This window comes from Oncorhynchus tshawytscha, linkage group LG19, assembly GCF_018296145.1.
Source record: "Oncorhynchus tshawytscha isolate Ot180627B linkage group LG19, Otsh_v2.0, whole genome shotgun sequence".
In the NCBI taxonomy this organism is placed as follows: domain Eukaryota; kingdom Metazoa; phylum Chordata; class Actinopteri; order Salmoniformes; family Salmonidae; genus Oncorhynchus; species Oncorhynchus tshawytscha.
In genome coordinates this window covers 12,748,032-12,759,702 of record NC_056447.1, presented here as the reverse complement: position 1 = coordinate 12,759,702, position 11,671 = coordinate 12,748,032, and the positions used below count along the sequence as shown (strand labels likewise).

At 42.3% G+C, this 11,671-nt stretch overlaps 1 protein-coding gene across 2 annotated transcripts; it reads left to right on the top strand.

Moving 5' to 3' along the window:
• The first annotated feature begins 322 nt into the window (after window positions 1-322).
• Window positions 323-2,331, top strand: cdkn1cb (cyclin-dependent kinase inhibitor 1Cb). 2 transcript variants are annotated; one of them, XM_024379122.2, is made up of 3 exons: window positions 323-1,045; window positions 1,212-1,329; window positions 1,761-2,331. In XM_024379122.2, the coding sequence occupies exons 1-2, from the start codon at window positions 517-519 to the stop codon at window positions 1,325-1,327; spliced, it is 645 nt and encodes a 214-aa protein (XP_024234890.1). In that variant the 5' UTR covers window positions 323-516; the 3' UTR covers window positions 1,328-1,329; window positions 1,761-2,331. The 2 variants fall into 2 exon arrangements, with proteins under 2 accessions (XP_024234890.1, XP_024234889.1); XM_024379121.2 differs by having other exon boundaries at window positions 326-1,045; window positions 1,710-2,331.
• Window positions 2,332-11,671: the final 9,340 nt, after the last annotated feature.

Below are 11,671 nucleotides of genomic sequence, written 5' to 3'. Positions count from 1 at the left end.
ACTCTTTGGTTTGTGAAGCAGTTATTCGATCTCTCCTGCGGGACGTGGCTGTGCAGCTGGTGAGGGAGAAGCGGTAAGGGCTGGGGATTGGAGGAAAGGAAAAATACATAGTAAGCAATCTTTAGGCAGCAACAACAGTTTCCCATCGACTTTCGAAAGGCATTTTACTCACTGCCAATACTGACACCACAGGCACAAATCAAAAGCTAAGCTCTAGATGGCCCCCGTCCAAATCTTCGTACCAGCCAATGGAAATGGGGTATGGAGGCAATTTTTTTAAAGGGTTGGACGTAAACGAACCAATGGGATGGTCGAGCGATCCGGCTACATGAACCTACAACTGTTTGGGACTTTAAATACGGTGTGGCGCTCTACTCGGGTACATTTAAACAGAACCGTGTGGCACAACTCGACAGAAACGAAAATATTTTGCTACACTCTAAATCCAGGCATTTATCTATCAAGCATTTTGTTTATTTTTTTGTGTGGATTTTTGGGTTGGACTTTGGTAAGACAATGTCCAACGTCCAGCTAACAAGCAGCGCCCTGGAGAGGTTGGCAGCACGGAGGACCTTTCCTCTCCACGCACGCACAGGCGTCTGCCGTAACCTTTTTGGACCGGTGGATCACGACGAACTGAACCGGGAGATGAAATCCAAGATGTGGGAGATTTCGGAGAGGGACCAGCGGAGATGGAACTTTAATTTCGACGCCGACGTGCCACTGTCTGGGGACTACGAGTGGGAGGAAACCCCGGTAGATACTACTCCAGTCTTCTACCAGGACTCTGTACAGGTCGGGAGGAACAGGATTGTAACACCAGTCAATCTGAAGCAATGCGTGGACTTTATCCCACTGGATGTATCGCCTCTTTGCGAGGACCGTTTGACCAACTCTGAAAGTAGCACTCCCTGTCCCACCGAAGTCAACCAGGAGAACTGGGCAATGAAGCAGAACTCGGGGAAGCCTACCCGCAAACCAGCCCCGTGCGTTCGAAGCAAAAGGACGGCTACTACTGATACAACCACCACGGCACATATTACAGGTAAATATCGCTCACCTGTACGCCTATTGTGTTTTACGCGTTGATGGTGATTGTCGAGATATATTTGATCTAGTCATTTTCATGCTGTCCGGTCAAGTAGCTAATATTTGGCTACCTGGGGCCATGGCGTGAATTCCTGGTTTTTAAATGTTACTTTTCTTTCCAGACTTCTACGTGAAACGTAAAAGGACGACGACCGAGACGAAGCTGAATGAAAGCACTTGCCAGCATCCTTCGTCTTCCATTCCTGCAGAACAAACTCCACGCAAGAGAATTCGTTGAAGGTCTGTATGGTTTCTAGTTCAAGAGAAATGTGTGGCATTTAGACATAGGCCGTGCGTTTACTAATACAGGACAAAATAGTTACGTGTGTGTAATTGCTCATATGGGGTTATTTAGTTGACGATAAGTCTAAATACTGTTACACACTTGCACTGGAGGCTGAAAATGAGTGAGCGCTCGCAGTAGAGTAATGTGTGGTTGGGGGAGGGGAGTCTGTCACCGTGGCGGGAAAGGCTCATGCAAATGGAGACGCCTGCTGGGGTTAGACTACAACTCTGATTTTATTTCGAGACCACACTCGTGATTTTTGTCATGTCTGTAACAAAAAAAAAAAGAAATTAGACAACGAACACTCATGTATTTTTTTAAATTTCCTTTCCAGGCGTTAGCCCTATTCTTGTGATTATCGTTTCTCCTACCGTCTGATTTGAAGGAGACAGAAAACAAGGGATGGAGAACCCGCCTGCTCGACTGTCCATCGGCTTGGTGCGTCTCCGAGTGGACCTATATGGAACGTAGCCTACAGTCCGTGGACTCTCAGGATTGAACGGTCGGGACAGAGGATTCGCCTAAGGACTCAGACAAAATGTAGCATTCATGGTTGCTTTGCATACAGCCACTTGACAGTGTTAATAAATGTTTAACAACTGTGCAATCCTAAATTACTTTAAATTGTCTACACTGGCCAAAAGTGTACAGCTTTATAAAGACATTATAAATGTTTATTTCTGGGTTGTGTAAATAGGCAATTTTTTAAGACTATTCTAACTTATAATTTATTTGTTTCTTTAGGCCTACATTTGCAAATGCCGTTTTGATTTAGTCAAAGGGCACATTTTTTATTTTATTTACAAAGTTTTATTGTGATGTTTTGCAATCATGTAGCTTTTTATAGTGCACTTGAAACTTAGATTTCATTGTGTTTCTGAGCCGTTTTCTATATCATTGTCCTTATTTTCTGTTTTGCAAAATATGCAAATAAAATATTGTCATTGAAATTTAAACATTTGTTTATGTTTGTATCTTCTCCGAATGTTTGTTTAAAGGAAGGGTCCGTTTTATAGTGTGTAAGAATAGTGTGAATTGTCTAACGTAAAGTAGTAACTAAAGCGTACAGCAGTATAGACACCAAAGCCTACTTCACCTCATAGCTAAGCCAACATCTGTTGCCCCCCCCCCCAGTCATGGCACCAGACACAAGAAAAATGTGCACGCCTGCTCTGTTTTGCCATCAAATAGCCTACCCCTTTCCCTGTGATGAAAATAATTAGCAATTTCTAATTACAAACTCATATGGCAAGAGACTTATAGCCATTAGATGAATCAAGCATAGGCCTAGACACAACAATACAATTTTACCTAAAGTAAAATAATAAAGTACATTTTATAATGTCTTATTGCTTCACCAATGTCAGCCCCACATAACCTAAACTTCCCTCGAGCAAAAACATATTTCAAGGTCAGCTTAAGGTTTTTGCTGGATGCAAAAAAAAAGGTTATCCTTGTTTTTTTAATGAAATGATGATAGGCCTAAAGAAATATGAAAGACAATGTAAGCCTATATTTTCAAGAGATTATAGGCTACAATCACCATACATTTTCAAGTTATATTTCTTTGATATCGGTAGACTTAAGTTTCTCTGTGTGCCAATATTGCCTGTAGGCTTTGGAAAAAAAAGAAAAGTATAAGCTTAGTTGAATTGCATGATGGCGCATTTAAACGTGCAGCCATTGGCAGCTGCGGGATATAGTCTGGGATTTAAAGGCCCTTTCGCCCTTCTAAAGAAAGGCAGCAGCTGCCTTTGGAACCCCGCATTGTCCACACGGACACCCCCACATTCACCCGCACTCAACAACTCGTCTAAAGAACCTCTCACCCACACTGTTTACTCCGTGGAAACACCGCGCCACACCACTTCGGCCGTGGAGGCCACCTGCCCAAATAAAAAAAAAACTACTAGTCTTTGTAATTGTCCTTGTCCATTGAAAGGAACCATTCAGTTGGTCATACTTGCAAGTTTACCCTTAATTGAAAGAAAGCAAACCACGCACTCAGCATGCTCATGCGCTATAGGACTTGCTAAATGTATAGGCCTATGCCCCCTTCATAACGCTGACAAATGCCCCTATCCGTGGCTTAACCAATTAATATAACATGTTTATGCGTTATAATGTCTACGTTTTGAGGAATTGGAAGACTTTTGATGGCGAGAATGACTTTGCCAGCTCCACGCATACACGCGTACCTTGGACGGCCTTGTTCTCATTTCCAACACAAAGAGCTTCCCATCTCCATTCTTTCCTTTTTGTTGCCATATGGCAAATCCATGTAGACATAGCCAAGACCCATTAATTCAGCCACATAATGTCCTGCATTGGAGAACAAAAGAAACGTTGTTTGCCTCCTCTATTGATATGAACGGCTGAAAAATATATATAATTAAACTATGGCGATATCCAGCTAATTATAGCCCATATGTCCACAGGGAGTATCAGGGTTGTTCAACAAACTGTTAAATTCTCCATACTTTACATGTTTAAGATGACATATGTCCACGTGTAGCCTAACTTTAATGAAGTCCCTTCCATGTTAAAGACTTTTAGGCCCAATTCCTCGAGAGTTTTAGGGGTCATCTTTCTTTCCTCTCAGCATTTGACCATTTGAATTTGGTCTTTTTTTTCTTCCTCAAAAGTGTTATTATTTTTTATTTTAACCGATTTTAAATATGATTCACCACATGACTCAGCGCATATTTTCTGTTACTATATTTCCCACGTATATTACATCTACTTACTTATGCCTAAATCCAATTAAAACACCATAACACTAATAGAAATTGGCGATAACAACCATTTCTCTTTAGTTCATGAAAATACACTATGAATTATTCATGGCCTACTGATGATGTTTATAGGCCACATTGCTTTCCAATGTGAAATAAAACATATACTTCACATTTCGAAATAAAACTAATGAGGAGATATCATTTTTTTTCGATTTTGAAAAATACAATTACAGATAGGTCAACATGTTTCAAAAAAAACATTGGCATTCCCCATTTGCCAAATGTTGAAAGATATTACCAAAATAGTCTCAACAAATCACCAGAAAACGAAACAGCCCTAAGATGTTCAGTAAATTGTCAACAAAATGTGGTCAAATATAATTTATTATAGCTGTACATAACATTTTATTAGGCCCACTAGACAACATTTTATGGAAAAATAATAGAAGTCCAGTCTTGTCGAAGAGTAGCTTAGCTGCAGACACATAAAACAATTATACTTATAAACATCTCACTTGCAATATTATAGATGCAAAACGAATTAATGTATTTATCTATGATATGATGAATGCAGCAGATATCATAAGCACTCCACAGGCGAATATTTCCATTCATTTGAACAGTCTCCAAAGAGTGAAATGTTATATGCCCATCTGAATTAAGCATATGAGTCAGAGGCGTCATGTCCATAGGGGCATGTGCCCCCTCAGATTTGTCCTGTTTAAAAACTATGTCTTCACATCTTCACATACTTTGAGGTGCATGATGCCCCTGCATATGCGTGTTTAAAGTCAGATAATATTTGGCTCAAGATTGGATAAGGGAGTGTGTGGTTTTCTCATTCTATGAGCATTTTTCAATTGTGTCTATTTGGAAATAGTTGTTGAACCTAAAATATGTGTTGTTTCCTCGTAAAATAGTAAAAATTATGGAAATAATATAAATTGTACATGTAAAACTCTTGAAACCGAAACGGAATAGTCTTTGCACATTTGCCTGATCAGATGGGCCGGCCCAGTTTTCTGATTGGCTGAGCTGAGTTCAAATTCAAAGTCAAGCGCATATTACCAAAGAGACTTGCTATGATGGATCATAAAAAACAGAAAGACGGTGCAGAAACATTTTGAGAGACCAAAAAAAAAATGCTCGAGGCCAACGCTGCAAATGTTGTGTGAAATTAACCAACTTCTAAAAGTTATGGTTCTGCTGGTCCGAGTTCTGTGTCTGTGCTGAGAAATAATGCTAGGCTTAGCACCGACAGATCAGCTGCTGCTGCAGAAGACAGTACAGTCGAGGTAGCGAGAAAACAGAACACGCACACTGACACAGATTTAGCCTACTGCTGCCAGTTAATATTTGGGCTGTATATCGTATGAAATAGTAGGCTAGTTAACACTTAGGCTTCATTAAGCTTGGGGGGATTCGGGGGAACACTGGCAATCAAAAGTTGTTAGATTGGCTTTTATAACACTTTAAATACAGAGCTACTTATTTTTATTAAATTCAAGTCTTCATGTATTACAATGAAACACTAAATTAATGCATATAATTGCTAAATAATCCCCTGTTAAAGGTCAATTTGGGGACTGACTATGTATTTTAATTTTTTTATCAACATTTATTCTCTTCTGAATCTCAATCTCTTCAGCCAGCGAGTGGGTCTTAGTTTATGAGCTGTAGTAACTAGTGACTCTGGTGTCAAATTACATTACATAGCCACCTGGAAAGTCCCGCCTATTTCCTTCGCTGAAAGGCCAGTCACTTCTAGGCAGAAATATACGCATAGGTGGCACTGTCAAGCGAAGCACAACGCTGGAAATCTCCCGTATCCAGCTAGCAATATAAGTAGTTAGGCTTTCAAAATGTATTATGAGCCAATGCTCATCTATTAGGCATTTATTCAGTCATTATAATTCTTTATCTAAGAAATGTGCTTATTCATTCACAACTAGGATGTTGCTGGTCCCAGCACAGGCAGTGTTGTCACCTGGTATTTTGGTACCAGTGCTGTGTGAAAGGATGATAGGCTTAGCAGGAAGCTCAGAGGTGGGTGCAGTGGAATTAGAAAGAAAACAGAGAGACACAGATGTACTGCAAGTTCCTTAATATGTTAGCTCTATATATAATAGCAATTAACACTTAGTGACAGACAGACAGACAGACAGACAGACAGACAGACAGACAGACAGACAGACAGACAGACAGACAGACAGACAGACAGACAGACAGACAGACAGACAGACAAGATGCAGAGACAGATTACACAACATGGAGGCAACAGAGGCACAGTTATAGTGGTGATTTGTATCTCCATTGGTGTTTTTACATGTTGTATTCATCCTAAACATGAGCTGGTTAAAAAGAGCTGGTTTAGAAAGGAGGACTATGTTTCACCGGTCACTGGTACAGTACAAGTTGATAAATGTTGTGCTGTAGTGTACTGAATATGTTAGGTGTCAGTAGCATTACTGCTTGTGTGTGTAAGTAACGTGGTGATGGTGATGTGCGATGTGGGCTGGTGTGGCTGAACATCATTTTTTTGCCAGTGAGATGTCTCCCCTGGGGCACCCCATCTGTGGAGCTGGGGCATTGGGTAGACCAGAGTGGCCCCACCCCGATCAGAAAAAATAAGGGAGAGGGGTGTCTCGCTTCCTCTACGTTTTCTGCTGGAAATATCTATTGCCAACTGAGCAGAGGCGCTGTCCATTTCAGCACCACGGAGCTCGGCTAAATCTGTCTCATGAGTGGAGATACAGCTAAGGAGCTGTCCGTTAAGAATACGGAGCTGCTCGGCTAAATCTGTCTCATGAGTGGAGATACAGCTAAGGAGCTGTCCGTTCAGAATACGGAGCTGCTCGGCTATATCTGTCTCATGAGTGGAGATACAGCTAAGGAGCTGTCCGTTCAGAATACGGAGCTGCTCGGCTATATCTGTCTCATGAGTGGAGATACAGCTAAGGAGCTGTCCGTTCAGAATACGGAGCTGCTCGGCTATATCTGTCTCATGAGTGGAGATACAACTAAGGAGCTGTCTACAACCCCATCGACCCACTCCACTACAGCCCCATCGATGTTAATGGGGGCCTGGTAGCCTTTCTTTTCCTGTAGTCCACGATTAGCTCCTTTGTCTTGCTCACATTGAGGGAGAGGTTGTTGTCCTGGCACCACACAGCCAGGTCTATGACCTCCTCCCTATAGACTCTCTCATCGTTGTCAGTGGTCAGGCCTACCACTGTTGTGTCGTCAGCAAACTTAATGATGGTGTTGGAGTCGTGTTTGTCCACGCAGTCGTGGGGAGTACAGGAAGGGAATAAGTACACACCCATGAGGGGCCCCAGTCTTGAGGATCAGCGTGGCAGATGTGTTGTTGCCTACCCTTACCACCTGTGGGCGGCTCGTCAGGAAGTCCAGGATCCAGTTGGAGAGTGAGGTGTTTAGTGCCAGGGTCCTTAGCTTTGTGACGAGCTTCGTGCGGACTATGGTGTTAGAGAATTTGTTATATTGTTAATGCATATTTGTTAATTCAATGTTAAATTCAATGTTTGAATGTTGCAGAGAACATATAATTTACTGTCCTTTTTCACTCCCTTTAGGAACCATGGCTGAACTAAATTCGGGAAAATAAATGATTGGTTCCTCTGAAACTCCTGACTCCTGTGTGAATTGTGTAACTCGATTTGAACTGCAAACTTCCCCTTCAAATGGTCCGGCAGGCAGTATAGAGTGAGCAATCATACAGTGACCTATGGAGATCAGGAGTTCAGAACCCAATAATGTGCTTCAAAGTACCATGGACATGGCTGAATGGACATGGCCTTTCCTTTGTCAGTACACCATTATGCAAAGTTAACCCCCACCCTACTGCCAGCTTGTCTCACCTAGCACATGGGGGACTCCAACAGCAGGTGGTTCGTCCTAAGAGGGATAGAGCCCCCCCACACACACACACTGCTATGGGATAGGACTTCAGAATCCCATACTGAACAAACCTACAGTGCAACAAGTAAAAAGTAAACTGTGACGATAGTCTTTTATCGTTTGGGCAAAAGTCAGTCCTCCATCCTCTCTCCTCCGTCCTCTCTCTTCCATGACCGGGAAACCGATAAGTGGTTGAATGGTTGGGGAGTCTGTTAATTCGTTAGTAGGCAAATGGAAAACTTTCTTCCCCTCCTTGATAGAGTCCTTTTGGCAAGGAAGCGCAAGTCTATCCTACAGCAGAAGAGTTTTGATATCTGCCACATCCCCTTTGAATGAGATGTTATATTGTTGGAGGAGAAAAGCATGCATACATTTAAAAACAACATGCTACTTATCCTTTTGTCTATAAAATGTCTTGCACAACTAACTTAATTTGTTTTGGTCACTTTTCACATTTATTTTGGGATCTACCTCTCTAAACATAATTTACCTAATGATGCACGAGTGGAAAGATAGCTTCTTATTTAACACAAGCGCATTTTCATCCACGTTCACTCTCCTCGCACCGTCTCCTCTATTAGAGAGAGGACGGATGAGAGAGGACGCAGGAGTTGAGAAAATCTAATTGAAAAAAGACCTAGGACTTCAAGTGCAACTTCACAGAGCAGACCTCAGTCACAAGAACAGTAGACATTCTCACTGAGTGACCTACAAACCAGTACGGTAGAGTAGAAACCAAGGACAGATAAAGTTGAGGATCTGAAAATACAAATGGAGGAGGAGGGTGCACAATGCCTTCAGGTGGATGCTCAAGCCAAAGCAGCTTAAAGGGTAAAGAAAAGAGCAACAAGGGGAGAGAAGGGATTGCTAGGAGAATAAACCTTGACTAAACCTCCGCCAAGCAGAACTTGACCTCTCGTCAGCTGAGCTTGTTTGCAGCTCCATTCAACAGAACCTCTTGGAGGATGAAGCAGCCACTCCTAGACTGTCCACATATGAATCTAGCTCTCCAGCTAGGCCCTCACTAACCCCTCTCACTAGCTCCTGCTCAAGATGCTAGGCTAACTCATCCTCAACCTCTGCTAGCCAGTAGCCATGCTATGCTCGCCCCTCTCCAACCACTGCTAGCCCTTGGCCATTCTACGCTAGCTCCCCAACCTATAATAGTTCCAGTTGACAATGAGCTAGCTTCCCCCCAACCTCTGCTAGCCCCTGGCCATGCTATGCTAGCCCTGCTGCAACTTCTGCTTGCCCCTGATATGTTATGTTAGCCCCTCTCCAACCTCTGCTGGCCCCTATGATAGCTCCTCAACCTACAGTTGACAATGAGCTAGCTTCCCCTCAACTTCTGCTAGCCCCTGTCTATGTTATGCTAGTCCCTTTCCAACCTCTGCTAGCATCTGGTCATACTATGCTAGCCCCTCTTCAACCTCTGTTCAATCCATGCTAGCATCTCAACCGCTAGTTCCAGGTCAACTGTGCTAGCTGTGCTGATAGCTATGCTATCTCCATTACCGTGGTGCCTATCCTTGGTATATGTTTGCAAATGCCATAACTGGAACATACCATGTACCCCCTGTTAATATACCACCAGCTGCCAATGTGTTAGCCTTTTTTATAGCATCAGCCAATGGGATACCAAAGCCATCATTGCCAACCTTCAGAAGTGGAAGTGTGAGTGATTTTGTAATTCTCAAGATGTCCTTGGACAGTCTCCTGAACAATCATCCTCACCTCACTGAATAATATAAATACCAGGTCCTCTTGGATCATCTCCAGTTCCCAGGTGCCCCCAAACTTGCCAATGCCGGTAGAAATTATGCCAGGCCCTACACCACTGCACTTCAATCCCTACAGGACAAATATGGCCAAACACGTCACTTGTCCAGAGTGAGATCGGAGTTTTCGTATGCCGTATGCCACCTGTCTTCCTGTGGATGTAGGTGCGTGACATTGTATTCTTTGGCTCTGGTTGGGTCCACGAATGTCTTCTGCTCGGTGGAGGAACTAGTGATCTTCAGCACTGCTGCGTAGAGATTTCAGAATTTGGTGTCCCGGCAGCGATGTAGGAGCCCCCTTCCCTCGTTAAAGGCTGACCACTTCTTCATGACTGCCGCCGTGTAGTCCAGGTAAATGCGAATCTTCTTGTGGTTGATGGGAGCCGCTCGTGGTGCCTTCTGTGCACACGGTCAAGGGTTGGGGCTTAATCGAGGCCTAGGATTTCCTGTAGCAGTTTATCTATGAACTGGGTAGCCCGCAATCTGCCTACGGTCTCAAGTCCCTCTCTCCCAATGAAAATGTTGTGTTGACCCCTGTGGCGAGAGTGGCTATTTATACTCAGTGGATAGTGTCTCCACCTTAGCCAGCACAGTCTGTCCAGACTTAATGATAGTCTCGCCATTACCCCTTGGTCTGGGGGTCAGAATCCGTGTCAGTGTCCGGTGAGCCCGAGGCTTTAGTGGAGGCCTTCACTTTTGTGACTCGGGGCCGTTGTTGTTTAGACATTTTATAATGAAAATGCCAAAAATGTCAGGAAAAACTGCCAAATTAGTGAATTGCGTTTGATTCTGAATTAAATGTTATAACATTTACGTGGCAGGGGAGGTGTTGGTGAAGTATTAATAGTAAATTGTTTGCCCAGGACAGGAGCAACGAGAAAACACGTCTTCATATGTTGCTGCATGCCTGCGCCTCAGAACCGTTATTTTTAATGCATGGGAACCGGTTAATAACTTTATTTTACAGTCAGGCATTTTTTACCAGTCCCATAAAAATCCTAATAAAGTGCCTTTAACGTTTGCTCTGGTCCAACGTTAAACCAACTCAGAAGTTCAAAGACATTCAAAGTTCCTTCATAGAAGCCGCTCCTCTGTAGGTATAATTCTGTAGGCCTAATTCAGATAATGCATGCCACAACAAGATTCTCAGTACTTCAAGGCAAGCTTCCTCCATCCTCTCTCACCCTCACCTCACCCGCACAATTTCAGTTGCGCCCTACAAAGTAACTGGCAGCACAGTGTTTGTGTTTGTCTTTCATTATGATTAAACCATGCTGTTGTGGCAAAAATAAAAGTTTCTCTCAACGACTTTCTTAAGTACATTTAAGTAAAGTTTAATTGAACAGCAAGGGCAGGTTTCCACATTAAAATGCCTATATGTACTATAACAAACTTTAGTGCAATATATCTCCGCTCTCACTTTGACAATTAAACAGTTAAATGTACCTTAAATGTAATCAAAAAATGTAATCTAAGTAATTATTTATCATGAGAGGGTCATAAATAATAACTAGTAATGCTGTATTCTCAAAGAAAGGTTAACATCTCCCCTTTCTGGTGAAAATAGTTTTCAATTGCTGAGGTGTAGTCATTTTTGAGGACTAAAGCTCAAGTAAAGAGTACAAATATGATAAAAAGATGAAAAGATGAAATATTTTACATGATGTATTTCCTATTCAACAAAAATGTATGAATAAGGCTTGAAATTACTTTCTAAATGTAGTAGAATCAAATTATAAACCACTAACTATAAGCTTTCACCTTCCTTATAACAATAAAATATATATTTGTATGTTTAGTGTTAGAGGATATTAACATACAGTATTTTCTATAGGTCTCTCTTGATTAAAACGTCTGCCTCC

What these genes read in the sequence shown, in the direction of transcription:
- cdkn1cb (XM_024379122.2), top strand. Translation starts at nt 517, where the DNA reads ATGTCCAACGTCCAGCTAACAAGCAGCGCCCTGGAGAGGTTGGCAGCA. An exon ending in CACCACGGCACATATTACAG is followed by an intron (nt 1,046 to 1,211) that starts GTAAATATCGCT and finishes TTTTCTTTCCAG; the next exon opens with ACTTCTACGTGAAACGTAAA.